Source organism: Corvus hawaiiensis, chromosome 4, assembly GCF_020740725.1.
Source record: "Corvus hawaiiensis isolate bCorHaw1 chromosome 4, bCorHaw1.pri.cur, whole genome shotgun sequence".
Taxonomy (NCBI): Eukaryota; Metazoa; Chordata; class Aves; order Passeriformes; family Corvidae; genus Corvus; species Corvus hawaiiensis.
The window spans coordinates 65,986,953-66,002,650 of NC_063216.1; the positions used below are offsets into that span (position 1 = coordinate 65,986,953).

Sequence of the window (15,698 nt, forward strand, 5' to 3'; positions counted from 1 at the left end):
CTCTCTGGAGGTGAAGCAGTGTAACCATGTAGGTGTGCTGAAGGATACAAACGAAAAGAAACTATTTTTCATAAGGACTTCTGAATTCAGTGAGAGCATTCATGGCTTACACTTTCTCAACCATGTCAGACTCAAGTAAGTTAGATTACCTTAAGTCAGCTTGTTCCCCCTTCATGACACATTTTTTGTGTATTGCCTTCTACAAGTGTCCTTTTTGGTTCAGTAAGCTACCTGATATCGATCTACTGCTTTGGTCTCAGATTCAGTTGGATTAGATTTAAACCCCCCCAAAATTCTTCTATGCAGCTTCTTCTAGCTAGTCAGCTGCTGGATTGAACATGCACATTTCAGCCTCCTACTTTAACACACTCATGTATATGTCAGAAAGGCACTATCTCCCAGTGTTCCTTGCTCATTTCATTTTAACAGCTGCCCTTTCTGTTTTTAAACGTTGCGTGGGACAGAAGCTCACATTCACATTTTTTAGGGCACCACGAGACACAGCCTTTGTCCCAGTGCCTGGATACAACAGTCCTGGCTAATATTTCCTGGTAGCACACTTCTCTGCCTCACTCTTCTTCGCGAGCATCCCATGTTGGCAGCGTGCTTGTCGCTCCTGTTGGCAAAGGAAGCTCACACTGATGTGTCACCCATTGTAGAACTGATGCTTGCTGGGGAATGGGTGCTCGTGCTACTGCCTGTGAAATTACTGGAAATAGTAGACAGGCTTGAGGTAAAAGCAGAAACAATTTAACCAACTGAAGTGAAGAGTGTAAGAAATCGATTGCTATACTTAAGGCAGATACAGAAATATGGAACAATTACAGGCCTTGTTGTTGCTGCTCATTCAGTTCTGGCTTCAACATTGTTTCTTGTCCTCTGTTTTCAGCTAGCAGGCTTAAGCCAGACTAACTCCCAGGGTGACTGACAGCTCCCTGGAGATGGGATCTGGCCTTCAGCTGCACTTGGTCTTTTACTTGTTTCCCAGAATAGATTCTGATTTGGGATGAAATCACCCCTTCTGTTCCCCCTGTTTCTGCTTAGCATAACTCACCCTTCCTGGCTTTCTGCATTTCAGGATATATCAGACTGATTAAAAAGGCATCTGATTTTTTCTCCAGTGTCCTCGTCAAAAAGAAGGCCTGTGGACTGTGTCTTTCAGACAGCCTGAGCAGATGTGCACAGGCTTCACACTTACTTGTCTTAACCTATTTACACAATGCAATCCCCAGTGGACAGATAACAGAGGAAGAGTTACACTACCACTGAGTTTTAAGTGCATAACCTGTGTCTAGCACAGAAATTTAAAAGTACTTTCTGTATAAAAGAGAGTGATAAATGCGAATCAGTGATAAAACCTGGTATGCTGGAAAAGAAACTGGGGGATGGTTTGTGTCTATAGTAAATGGTCCATAAGCCTGGTTTCTGGGAACCAGAGAGACACAATAATGACATTTTTCCTAACTGGATGCATGATTGTATAATGGATATAAGTGATGTCAAGAATTCAGTCTGAGGCATTAGAGTACTGGAATAATGATAAACTGTCTAAAATCCGGACTTTTGCCAGTGACACAGTGTATGTACATGAACCAAATTGGACAGAGTGGAGAACTTTCTTGCCTTGAGGCAAAGTCAGAGAAATCATTGTGACAGCAACAGAGACTTCTGTAAATGGTAGGACACACCTGCCCACGTAGGTGCCAGGTGTTCCCATGGCACACCTACAGGAGAAACGGTCCTAGGGAGCCCTGGGCTGCCCAGCTCCAACTGCTACTTACAAGAGTCAAATTTTTCAGGCCTCTTTGCTTTAGACCAGTGATTTTAGGATGTACAAGGGATCAGCACATCTAACTGTCAAAGTTCAAGTGGATTAGTTAAAGGAAATATAATACGGTAAACAGTTTTGAGAAGATTAGTTGCTTTTAAGGTATTTTCAGATTTTTCCTGTGAAGCTGTTGTGTGCTATTGCTGACTGCAAGAGTTTCTTGTTATTGCAGAAGGGTTATGTTTGTACTTGTTAATGGTTTTACTTACCAGTTAAGCTTTTTCATCATCAGGAGAGATACAGTCTAATGTCTAAGAAATTGTGAAACCTTTACAATAAACTCTGAGGAACTGAAATTTAAGTAACTGGGATGAAAAATTTTACTGGTTTAATAGTATCTTTTATGTTTAATAGTTGTAAATGTGCAAAAATATAAATTAGTCTGTACAGTACTTAAGTGTGGAGAAGAAGGTTATTTGTGTCTGGGAGGGTGGTCAGCTGGGTGAACGGGGTCTTTCTTTGCACAGCTGTTTTGTTATTAATCAATGCATTTGTGAAGCTGTAAGCGTGAGAAGCAGAATTATAAAAACCAGTCAGGTCTCTCAAACAGAAGTATCTAGAAGGAAACAGGGATGTTCGTGCCTCACGTGGCTGTTCTCATCAGGGAGGCAGGAAAATGCTGACACAATGATTTATTTGTCAACCAGTTTAAGGATACATTTTTATGTCAAATAATTGAAGGTAGATTGGAAAAGATCTTTCCTTCTACAATGGCCTCGGAAACCTATTTATCCTGAAATAATCCCTAAATTTGAAGAAAAGGAAGTGAACTGATATTGTCACCATAGTGCTGTGAATAAATCAGAGTTCCTGGGTGCTTGCAAGAACCTGTCTAAAACTTCATCATTAGCAATGCTGGAAAATACTAGATAACTGTGCTTGTATGCTGTCTGTGTTTATGCTGTATGGAAGCTATGGGAAGCACAGGAATAGTCTTTCAGTAGTAAAGATTCATTGTTTCTCATAAGTTAAAAAATTTCTTATTATGTTTGTTTCTTTTGTTCTTAAACAATTATAACTGTATATTCAGTTTTAGTTTAGGAGCTTTCTGTATGACCTACAACTGTGTTTAGACACACTCCATAAAAGTCTCTTGACCATTTGCTCAGTGAGTTGAATATATTTTTACTGAGAGACTTTTGGAGCTAGGCATCTTCAGGGGTTTCCTGGAGGATAATTCTGTATCCTGAAATATGGATAACTAGTTGGGTAATTATATCTCAGTAAAGCCTTCTATTAATAGGTATTCTTGCTTTAATGTTTAGATGTACTTCTAGAATTCACATAGCCCTTTGTATTTCTGCAGTTTTCAGTGCACGAGAAAATTTTCATTTGTTTCCCAATTGCAGTTTATGATATTTTAAATTACAAATATATGCTGTGGTATCCTTACAAGACTGTTCCATAGTTAATGGTTATTTATGGATCACCCTGGAACTTTGATTTCTGTTGTCATAATAAAAAATGCATGCTTTGTGCAGTTTAAATACAAAGAAATATTTCTTTGATTTTTGCTGGAAGATTCATGGATAGAACTCTTTAATGACAGGTCTAGCAGTTTTGGTCCCTGTAGTTCTATTTTTCTGTTGACTTATAAGCCTCTATTATTTACAAAGCTCTAAGCCATCTATTTGAAAAAGCAGTTTTTAAGGAGAGGCTTGAATGGTTGTCAGAAGGACAGACTGAGGGCATACAGAAGAATGTACACTGCTCATAGAGAAAAGCTGCTGGTGGTTTATTGGGCATCCTCAGGTAGGTGATTTCACCTGACTCTTTGATTACAAAGTTGAAGTTTTGCTGGGACTAGGTATTTCCAGGAGATGTGGGTCTCAGTGCTGTGGTTTGGGAGCTGAGACAGTCTCTCAAGGATCCTGTTGCTGTTGTTCAGTCTGTTTTATCTGAAGATGGAAATTCTATGAATCAAGACAAGAGTTAAATGGAGTTACCCTCACTGGGTAGTGAGGGCCTTTGGCTTTCTGCTGTGGTTGAAGTTTAGTTTGGGGAGATGCAGTTTCAAGAGTTGGTACTCACAATTTCTGTGATCACTGCAGCTGTCCACTCAAGGAGACGCCAGCCAGGTGATTGGGCCACTGACAGAGGGCCAGAGGAGGAACGTGGCTGTAGTTAATTCTCTGTACAAACTGCACCAGGCAGTTCTGAAGGTAGGCTTCCTTTGGCATTTCTCCTCTTGCCATGTTACCTTCTTGCTCTATCCTGTGCATATGCTCCATTTAGCGGATGAGAACTCTTGACAAATACAGCCCAATTTTGTGTTAAGAGCTGCACCTTGCTGTGCATTTGTACAACTCTTTTGAGACTTGGCTGGCCTTTGTAAGTACCACTATGTGACAAATTGTCAATATTAGAAGAATAAAAACGTGTTTATAGAGAATAATCACGTCTCAGAGCCATTACTTTGTGAGCATAAATGATGGAACTGTTTTTTTTCTTATCTGTCTTTGTAATTATCAGCCTGATAGCCCCCTTCCAGCATCTGCCTCAGCCCTAGCTTCTGTTTTTCAGAAGACCTTCAATGCTTTCCCACATTTGTGGCTAAAATGAAAAGGGGAAGGAAATGATGAAATCAATAAAAGCAACACCTCACAAACATCTCCATACGTTATTACTGTGACTAAAGTCTGGCTTGAAAATTTTTCAGGACTAAGCACAGTTACAAATAATTCCAGTTTACTGGTTTAGTGACACCAGTTGTTACCCAGTCTTTGTAAACTAAAACAAACAGATATATTGGTAGTTGCAATTAATCGTGTTTAAATCCTAGCCTTATTAGAAAAAAAAAAGAACATGAGTATTCCTGACTCTGGATACATTCAAAGAATTTTAAAAAATGCTAAAAAGCCTATAAAATTTCCTTGGATTTTGCAAACAGATGGTAGATCAACTTTTAAGTCTGCTTTCTCTGAAGTATCTAGTAATGAACCTCATGTGTCTTAGTGTTGGAGGGAGATCTGATATGATTCAGTCTTTGAGTTAAGTACTTATCTGGCTTAAAAATACTATTGTGTGGCATATTCATAACTGTAAGGAAAGTGGTAGAATAGTCCTTCAGATCATTCCTTGACTTTCAATTTTAATATTGTTTTAGCTCTACATAAGCAACTATTTAACATGTAGTGCTATGATAGTCATAATACTGAGAAAGAACAACCATTCTTTCAGATATTTGCCACAGAGCTGCTTGTACAGTTCTCCATGAATTCTATACTTAGCAGTGGGAGAATACACCAGTTATTTTTATTCTGGTTCTTTTAGCCCTTCAGCTAAATTTCAGCTTAACTCCATTGAGTCATTTCTTTGCCAATGCAGAAGCTGAGTCCATAGGAAATCTGAGAGCAAAGGACTGATACTGATGCATTGGGAATTCTTTCTGTATAAAGCACACTTGATAGTTATCTGTAACTATGTAAACACTCATTACTAAGGATAACTCAGTATGTTTTTAGATTACGTTGAATATTATGGATTCTAATAATTTGTTGAATGCTGAGTACTAACAATTACTTTATAATTTTTAGGTTATTACCAGTCAGAGCTCATTTCCAGCAGCTGCTGAGCAAACAGTCACAGCTGCCTTAAAGGTAATTGAATGTCCATATGCTGCAGGGATAGGGCTGAGCTTGGCTTCGTTACCCTTAAGACAGGCACTTCCTTCCCACATATTATTTTACATCAGTATATTTCGTAACAGGTATACAAATATTCTGACATTTTAAATTTATTGTATCTGCAGCTACATATGTGTTGCCTGTGCCAAATCACTGCTTGAGTCGTGTTTGTGTTCAGAATATTCTCATAACGGTCAGAACATAGATGTCATCTGACTGTGAAAATAAATGTCTTTTGCTGCAGCATTCACACAGCAATAGCTGGATCCTTCATCACCCCCTTCCTCCCCCAACAGATACATCAAATTATAATTTTTATGCGACCCGGTACTTTCCTGGAGGGGGATGTGGATGGCAGTGCAGCCTCTGTGCAGCTCTCCACGTCTGTCCTGCTGGGCGCTGACCTGGGAGGGGTTGTGTGCAGGGGAATGAAGGGCAGCTTGTGTCTGGGGAATGAACAACTGAGCCAAGTGTGCACCGAAACATGCTCACGTACAAACCAGGAAAGCCAAATTGTTGTGCACCTTTTTGAAGGAAGGCTTTACACAGAAGCAGCTTAATTTCTGTACTTTACTGGTAAAATCAATTAAAAAGAAATGTTGTCTTTAGCTTTGGTTCTCCTATTTAGCATTTTCTCATGCTGAATAATAAAAAGCACTGATGAAATGAACTGTTTCCTGAGGTATTTTTGAGGTGTCAGAATGAAAATGCTTCTAGTTTTTGTTTCCTTACTTCTGCCTTTTTCTTATTCTATTTTAGGCAGTCCATGATCTAATGGGTAGTGCTGTTCAGCCGCTACTGAACTCTGTGGGAGATTCAGTGGAAGCTATTATCATCACCATGCACCAGGAAGATTTTTCTGGGTAACTAGAAATATCTTTTAAATTTACCATTGCTCTAGTAAGATGTCCTGCATGTGCATAATAGATTGTTATTGCCACAATGTCCTTGAAGCAAGAGTGCTTGTTTGTTGAGGAGAAGGCAATGCTTTATGGTTAATGAACACAGGAAGCAGAATTACACCTATTCAAACAAATTAATCAGGTAGCATCTGTCTTCTTTCCCTCCCCCTTTTTGTATTCATATCTGTTGAGTAAAATTAATTTCAAATAGAAAAAGAAAGCTGACAAGCGGCCATTTTTGTGCTTTAAAAAACCCTTTTGCTTTCAAAATGTGGGTTTTTTGGACAGTCTTCAGAACTGTCAATATTCCTGTTTCTCAAAGCATATAGCCTCTGATGTAATAGTTAATTTTAACTTTTTTTATATTTAAATCTCAGGTTCAGTATGTTACGCTATTTTCCTGTAGCATTTTCATTAAAATTTCCAGTATTCTTTATGTGCCAAGATCTTGAGTCTTATCTATAATTGAGACTTCCTTCCCAAATTTTATTTTGGTTGTCATGTCTGTTCTGACATTGCTTATATCTTAATCAATTGTCCTGTTTTCTGTCTTGAAAATTCACTGAAAATAATATATTTTCAGAGATGTTTTGACTTTTCCTTTTGACTTTCTTTTTTTTAACAATATTTTACCCTTACCCTCTTTTGGCAACAGTAGCACAATACCTCTCTAGGTGGGTAAACGGTTTCCAGCCAAAGGCTAAGTGTTGTTAGATAGCCTGAATGTTCTTCTAAGTTTGGAAGAGCTCTTTTACCTGACTGTCAGTCAAAGAAAGAGAAAGGGGATTGGTTTGTGTCCGGCGACTTCTGTGCTGCTTCTGTGATACTGACTTTATAATCCTGGGTTTGGAGGAATCTAGGAAACTAATTCCATACAGAGAACAGGTTTGGGCTTGATAGGCTAAACTAGTAACCCTGTGACATATGTTTATATTTGATGATCCACTATTAGAGTTTTGAATCAACAAGTGGGACATTCACATTTAGGGTCTGGATTTGAGGTGTAGGCTTCAAACTGAAGGAGGCTCAGCGAGTTGGGTAGGAGTGGGGTGATGCTGTTGTTATTTCTTGTTTTTTCTTTTAGTTCTTTATGGGAATGGCTGATAAAGAGATTTTTTTTGACTGTAGTTTCAGAGAGAGCTATATGCTCCTTATTCTGAGTAGAAATGAGACTCTACAAGTCATGCCATGACTTGGTGGCCTAGGAAAAAAATTTAAAAGAATCCAATAGGTTTTGGTTGTGTTTTAAAGATTAATTTAGCTGCTCCTATTTCTTTTTCTTTTCTTTTTTTTCCAGATCATTATCCAGCTCAGGAAAACCAGATGTCCCTTGTTCTCTCTACATGAAAGAGCTTCAGGGTTTTATAGCAAGAGTCATGAGCGACTACTTCAGACATTTTGAGTGTTTTGACTTTGTCTTTGATAACACTGAAGCCATGGCTCAAAGAGCAATTGAACTTTTCATTCGCAATGCCAGTCTAATAAGGCCCCTCGGTGAAGGTGGGAAGATGCGCCTGGCAGCGGATTTTGCACAGGTACCCTCCATACTGATTCCTGCTTTTTTTCCTGTCATTTCACTGAAAAGTATCAATACTTTTGTCCCCATCAAAGTATAAACAGGCAGTTGTAGAGATTGGTGCGTTCCAGGCCTGAACATCCTCTCTAATAAGATACTGGATCCTGAGAAATGTGTCCACTAAGTAGCTGAAGATCCCTCATCACTGTAAGGCACATTCAGGGAGGTCTGACAGCTTGCTGTCAGGTGACTGTTGCATTTCAATTCAGCTGCATCTTGGCATGTTATCCCACTTGGCCTACCTCTTTGGCACGTCCATCATTTGCCGCCATTCATTCACTTCATTCTTTCTCTCTCTTCTAATAGAATGTGGTGTGTCACTTCCTTAATCACTCTATATATCAAGGTGCCCACAGTGGTTAATGGCTAACTCAGCTGCTTTGCAGTGAAGGAGACAAGCTAAAGAAATATCAATATCATTGGGAGGAACTGCCTTATTGGAAAAAGAAGGGCAGTTGTCTTTTGGGATTCTCTTCACGACCTGATTGACCGAGCTGCCTCTCAGCTTTACCTAACTCCTATGCAGGACTAAACCACAAAAGAAATTGCCAGATTCACATCCACTACCTGTCTGTGTTATCTACTATATAAAATTTGTCAGCAGTACCACTCTGTGGTTACCGTGCCAAAGGATCAGGCATCCACGAGATCAATCTGCGGCTGCCGTTTATTATTACCCAAGTGGAAAAGGGAGTTAGCACCAGCTGTCTGCATACTGAGTGCTGCTTTTGGCTGGTAGGTAACTGAGGTAGGAGAGGAAGGCAGGGAGGGAGGAATTCCTGCCACCTCCACTTCTTGTGGCTGCTTTGTATCATTTGCCTGTGAGTTACATACTCCTGAGTAAAATTTTTTTATTCATTACCCAAAAATAGCAAATCAGCCCTTAACCACAGAAATTAAGGGGATGTTTTCAGTTGCTTTCAGCTAGGAGGTTCCATTCCCTTCTCTATTTTGAAGACAATGGCATAAAATTGGAAGCAAAAAAAGGACACTTGACTCTTCCTGTGAAAGGAATAGAGATAATTTTTGTAATTTATGCTATTTATGCTAATTTTAACTAGTGTATGTCATATGAATTTGGAAAATATTTTCACCTGATTCTACAGTAAGAGCATCTGATCTAAGCACCTGTTACAGTCTAAAAATATAACTTGTTTATAATTTTTTTAACAGTGATTTTTCTCATTCTGACATGGGCTGACTTTTAAGTTAAAAAGGAAGGTATGTTTTCATAGAGTGTAGAGGAATTTGGTCTTCCCCACTGTGCTGATTATAATTCTTGAATAGACAACTGTGTGTAAAGATAAATACTCTGATTTCTTTTGTACCACAGAATCAAAAAAATGGGTTTGAATTCATTCCTGTCTCCTGCCTTCAACTGTTGCTGCATCTGGGGGCTGCCTTGTGTTTTTCTTTTCTTCACATTGTACCGTATTCTTGGCTTGTTTAAAAATGAGCTTAAGACAAGACATCTGTGTCCAACCAGCTGCATACAGCAGCTCAGTGCTCACTCTGTGCCTTTGAACATCTCTGCACAGAGCTCCTCTGGGTGTCCCAGGCTGCACAGGGGCTGTAGTGCCCAGCATGGCCTGGACACTATATCCTCTTGCTCAGGATAGATGTAAAAGGACTGAAATATTTTGCGTGTGGACACTGCCTTATATCCATGTTTTCTGGGATGTATGTGCTCCTCCCAAAAACCTGGTGGATTTTGGGCACATGCCCATGATGCCAGCTCCTGGGAGCCTGACAGGAAGGTTGTTGTTGCTCTGACCCAGCCAGGAGTCCCGGTGTAAGTGCAGCTTTAATCCTAATCAGTACCAAGAGGTTGCTGCTGCTTTGGGCTGAGGAGGGCAGGGAGCAGGTATTCAGCTGGGCTGCTGGCTTGATGGGAAGGATAAATTTTTCCAAATGGCCATAAATGCTCTGTGCAGGGTTTTTTTCAGTCCCTTTCAGAAAGGCACTGCATTGTTGGACTAAAGCCAAACCCAAAGGAAACAACCTGCCTGGAAAGATACTGTGTGGAGGAGTAGGTTTGTTTATGAACTGTTTTTTCTTGTGCTCTGTCTTGTAATTTTGAATTTTCTCTATGCAAAAAGGGTTACATGTTCCTGCTCAGAACAGACTTTTGAGATGTAAAACCCCTGCTGGTATTTTGGAGTTGCTTGCAAGTAAAAGACCTGGGCAGAAATCTGTCCAAAAGCTTTGGTTAATTCGAGTTCTTATAAACACACAGGTCAGATAACCTTGGATTGCATCAGATTTTCGGTATCTCGTACTTGTGCACATTCTTTCAGGGCACTCACAGAGTTAACAGCTGCCTTATACTCAGCAGAATAGCTTTGGCTTAGAGTCTGATTTGAAAATTTTTGCACTGAAAACGTGTTTGACTGATAAGTTGCCTCAAAACAGCAGGTGTCCACACAGAAGGGGGAAAATGGATTTCAAGTTCCCTTCATTCAGAACTGGGCTTGCTGAGGTGCATAACAGCCAATTTTCTGTAGTGAAGCTCAGCTACTTATACATTAGGAATTACTGCTGTAGCTCTGTTGAATTCTCTGTCTTACCCTGTTTCCAGTGTCAGCATTTGGCTGTCCTGTGCATTACAGATTTCTCAGCAGTGAGACTAGCTGTGTGCTACTGTGGCAGCTGTAAACAGAGCTATGGTAGGCTTGAAATATGCCTGAATATCATTAATATGATTTCATGTAAATCAGTGCTTGCAGGAACATGGGAACGCTGCAAGCCCTAGGAAATGTGCACAGCACTGCAAGGTTGTTACCGAGTGCTGTGCCACGATTCCTTGGGAGTCTCATTTGAAATATTTCCAGTCTACAGCTTGAGTTCACCTCTTTTCATACGCTCAGTTTTTATGCAGGCATTTGCACAAGATCACTTTTCAGCTCACTCCAGTATCTTCCTGAATCAGTTTATTTGGTTTTGTATTTTCAAGGTCTCCATAATTCAGTATTCACATATTTAATACCGAATTTCACTTTTTAATTCAGTACTTGTCAGACTGAAAAAAAATGTTCTCCTGGAGGCAAGCAAGCCAGCAAGCCGTGATGGTTTTCAACATTTCTGTTTCTGGGAAGTGCAAGTTCTTCTTCAGAGGACCTTTTAACTTGCTTGGTATTCAGAGTTGTTACAGCACTTAGGCACACTTTGGGATTGTTCAGGTCTTCCTGAAACCCGATGGAAGTGCTGGACAATGCAGCAAAGAATGAAGTAAGCAGGATCAGTTGAGGAGTTTATTTAGAAGAAATGAGGAATCTACAGCAATATTTGGCATGGAAATTGGTAGTCTGCTACACAGAGTTTATAAACTGGTACAGGAAAATAGCTGTTTATTAATAGCAAATACAAATCACAACTGCATTGAAATAAACTAGTCTAGAAATTGCAAAGACAAAGTAACCATTATGCCTCGTGGCATGAAGGCATGACATGTTTTCCTATCTATTTTGGAGCAACATATAAGGCAGGAGCCACTGTCAGTGCCAAGAACCCTGCCTCATGTCGTGACTGAGATTTTCAGCCTTGTTGAGTGAACTATTTTTATTGGTCCTGTCTGAGTTAATATTATTCTCTGTATGCTTTCCTGTATTTCTTATCTAGGCATGATTTATAGTTGAGATTTTTGGCATTGTTCAGTACTATGTTCAGACAGTTTTGATAGGGTACAGTTCACACTGCCACCAATTCTTCAAGTCTTTCTCAAAAAAAATACTGCAAAATATTTGGGTTTTATTGATTTTCCTAGAAAAATGTTTTTATGGTAGGAGTTTACAGTGCTAAATTCTAGTGTAGAAGAGCTCTTCCTATCTGCTGGCTAGCCTGTGGTCAGAATCTTGTTTCCTGATTCAATATGTGGCATAAAAAAAAAGCAAGAATATTAGGCATTTGGATTTTTTAAAATGTAAACAGATTTGCTCATTTGATCAAACATGATGATACAAGTGTAAAAGTGCTTTTTACAATTTTTCCTAAAAGATTTGCTTTCTAGTTTCTTACAGAGAAATGAGAGCAGCAGGATGCTGTAATCACAGTTGTAGTCGTAAGGACAGAAACTACTAAAGCTAAAATACATTTACTGTTTAGTGCTAATTATCTTCCTGGAAAGAGGGAATTATTTGCTGATGTGTGTTATTTTAGAGGTGTTACAGCTGAAGGATTTACTTAAGCATCAACTGTTTTGGAATTGTTGCACTGGGGAGAAATCAAATTCCACATCCCTTCAAGGCCAGCTTCTTTCATATAATAGTTCAGAGCTCTTCTGCTCCCTTGCTTGTTAAAGCATTCTGTCTTGGTGAATGGCTAGAAAAAAGCATTTTGAGTTAACATTTAAAAACTTGGAATTCATCTTGGCCAGCAGGAAATGTAATTGCTAAAAATTTAATGTTAAGATTTTCCAGCTGAAAAAACAGCTGTTTAAGTAATGAGAGATCTTGAAAATACCACAATAGGCACTAAACAATAACTTCACTATGGGGTTTTTTAAAGCACTCTTCAATACATATGCATTATCTGTATCTAGACTACGTATTAACTTCACCCTTGGGTGGCTGAACATAATCCAATTAGAGAAGCCAGGCGTGTGATGTATTTTTTTTCAATATGGCCAGCCAGTGAATAGTTGAACAGATAATTGACCACCTAGCCATGGGCTATGGCAGAGTCACATGAGAAGAAAAGATAATATTGCCTTTTTGGGCTTAGAGAGCATGAACCATTGAGAAGAACCATATGTTGGGCAGGAGCCTGCCACTGTGTCCTGTGAAGCATAGCAAACTAACATGAATAAATCATGGAAAAGCAATGGGTTTTGAGCAAAGCTAGAAGAAACAAGTCATTAGGCCTTCTTCTGTTCTATCTGCTGCTTGCTTTTTGGCAAGCACATCCATCTCATAGTACTCCCCTCAGATCCTGTGTTAATGATTATATCACATCAAGCCTCTGTGGTTGCAAATTACTGCTTGGAAACCTGATTTATCACTGAATTTAACCTGGATGTCTGAATTTTCAAATTTGCAGTTCTGGAAGGGAAATTTGGAAAACAAACAGAAAATATTGCTTACTCTTTTATATGTAAAGTCCACAGGACGTGGCTGTGTGAAAGGCCTTGCATGACACACATGACATACATGACACACATGATACAAATACTGGCTGCCAACAGCCAAAAACATCCCCCGACCTGTAAGGGCTCACTGACAGGCTTTGGAAATTACAGCTGTGTATCACAGCCAAAGCTGCTACAGTATAAACTCAGTGCGTGAATCAACAGTTGATGTTGTTTCAGGTGATGACAGGTAACACAACCAAGAAGTGATGCACGGTCTCAATTCTCTGCCCAGTTCCAGCACCTTAAAAACAGCAGCTGTTCCAGCCGAATGGTTCCTCCACAGCACTCGCTCCCGGGCTGGCACAGTGCTCAGCAGAGACACTAAACCCCTCTCAGTGGCCTCAGAAATGATTGTGACAGCAGAAGGATGCCGTAGCATCCCACTGTGTCACTGGGCTCAAACAAACATGTAAAATTCAAGCAAAGAAAACAATCTTAGTAATTATGTGAATTATACTTTTTATTGGAGAGAGATGGGGTTATAACACAAAGCAGACTAGTATTGTAAACTTTTTAAAAAAGAGTTTCTGTAGTGTATGTACATTTTTACCACATTAGTTTTTGCTCATTCCCACTCTTCATGAGTCAATGTGAGATAGTATAGTATGCTGCAAAGCTTAAAAACAATATTTTTCTCTGGCAGCTATTACTTCACGAATCAGCCATCTGCTGCCATTAAATCGATCTAGTTCTAGAAATACTAATAATTTCCTACAGTGAATAAAGGTTGAAGATGAAGTAATAGAATTTTCCGAAGTAATTTTTCTTCTTTAGTACTTAAGACTAAGAATTTTAATTTATGGAAACTACAAAGTATATTCAAGAGAATTCATTTAAATTTGTTTTAATAAGGAATTGGTTAAGCTGTAGAAAGTTTCACTTAACGTCTCATTACTTCATATTATGTTCCAGGAGTGAAACAATCTTTTAAAACTTATTAAGAAAAATTACATTTTGCTATGCTGTTATTTCTTTCCCCTCATGAGTACCGTTTGATCCACGCATCTCTGTTTCCACAAGTCAGACTGGCAGTTTGTTGCCTGTTATCGAAGTCTCTAAAGAACCTAAAGGAATTATCTTCTCCCTGGTCCCTCACAGCTACAAGCCCACGGCTCCCACCAGAGCTGGGACACCAGCTCCTGCAGGATATCAGTTGCTTCCAGCTGCCCCCAGCCAATACTGATGTCTGAAAAGAAGCTCTGGAGAAATCAGTCTTGCTCCCATTTGTTTTTCAGGATCTGCAGGGTTCTTGTACCATGATGCAGCAAAGCATACTTAGCTTCTCTTTTTGGCTGCTTGCTCCTGATCCTGTGTGGCAGACCAGCCTCTTGGCTCCCATCTGTGCCCCTGGGGGACCTGGGGGAACAACATGATGAACTTGCTGTGAGCTTCACTGCAGCTTGGAGTTGGAGCGCCTCCCTGCAGCAGTTCCCTGCAGAGCCTGCCTTTCCTGGGAGCATGCCCTCACTCCCTTGTGCCAGCACATTCAGCACAGCACGGCAGCTGGTGGCTCCTGAGGCACAGGGACATTGACTTAACCACCTGCGTGCAGGAGAGGTGCAGGGTGTAGAGAGGGGCCATTTCATAGCCTAGAGATTTGGGGACCAAAAGGGCAGCAGGCAAGAGGAAGCCAGGCTGTTACTCAGGGCCTTATTTCCTTATTTCCAGTTCCTGGATTTTTATTCACTTTCTTCTCCTGTGAGTGAAATCTGCATAAAGTTCAGATTTCAACTGGTCTTGGAAGTGCCTGATGTGGTCATGTACTCCAAGGTCCCTGGGCTTGGGCAGTGGCTGTGCACTGCCCATAGGAAAGCTCTGTGGGACATTCCCCATTGCTTTCCAGGGGCACCCACCTCTCCTGGTCTGCAGGGGAAACCAAGATGCTTGGGTTGGGCCCTGTGGCTTTCCCAGCTTTGCCTGAGTGTTTTGTAGGGGGTTACTCCTGCAAACATGATCTGCCTGACCTATTTTAGTAGTCTACCTTGGGGAAAGGTGCGTCGCACCCCAAGAGTGGCTGTTTCTCTCCACTGCCTATGAAGAGAACCTGTAGATGTTGAGAAGTAGGTGAGATGACTCCCATCCTGGCACCTTCTTTTAAGAGGGATGCCTAAAGTATATGGCTTTGATTTGCATTATTCACTAATTTAAGTTCTTCTGGGTTTAGATAAACTATGGCATCATAGTTCACTGCACCACGTTTCTTGTTTATGCTGGAACCCCAGCAGCTCTTGGTAAAGCTGGTGGCCCAGCAGCCAGCTCTGTCTGAGGAAATGCTGCAGCTGGAAAGAATAATATAACAGTATTAAAGACTTCACTGTAAATAGCATCATATCCCAAACACTTTGAAACTTGTTCAGCAATATTACTTAAATGGGAAACTCGTATGGTGGTTTCGATCTTTCTACTTACTTTAGCTGTCGTCCTTTGAAAACTTTAATTGTGCATTATGTGTAAATCTGAACAGTCTCTCAAGTTGGATATTTTAAAAAATGTACTTGGAGAATAAAGCTTGATCCCTCATTTGACTGACACTTCAGGAATGCAAAAAATAAAGATTTAATCCATGTCTGAGTAAAATTACCTGTGGGGTTTTTCAAGCTGGTGGTGTTTGTATTGGTGTGCACATTAACTGAACTTTGCT

The 15,698-nt window shown here is 40.1% G+C and overlaps 1 protein-coding gene across 2 annotated transcripts in view; it reads left to right on the plus strand.

The window, feature by feature from the left end:
• COG5 (component of oligomeric golgi complex 5) overlaps positions 1 to 15,698 on the plus strand; it is a 185,353-nt gene that overhangs the window by 157,874 nt on the left and 11,781 nt on the right. For both annotated transcript variants that reach the window (XM_048302615.1, XM_048302616.1), the window contains exons 15-18: positions 3,880 to 3,990; positions 5,365 to 5,427; positions 6,214 to 6,317; positions 7,654 to 7,891. In XM_048302615.1, the coding sequence (XP_048158572.1) occupies positions 3,880 to 3,990; positions 5,365 to 5,427; positions 6,214 to 6,317; positions 7,654 to 7,891 (516 nt within the window). The remainder of the gene's footprint in view (positions 1 to 3,879; positions 3,991 to 5,364; positions 5,428 to 6,213; positions 6,318 to 7,653; positions 7,892 to 15,698) is intronic.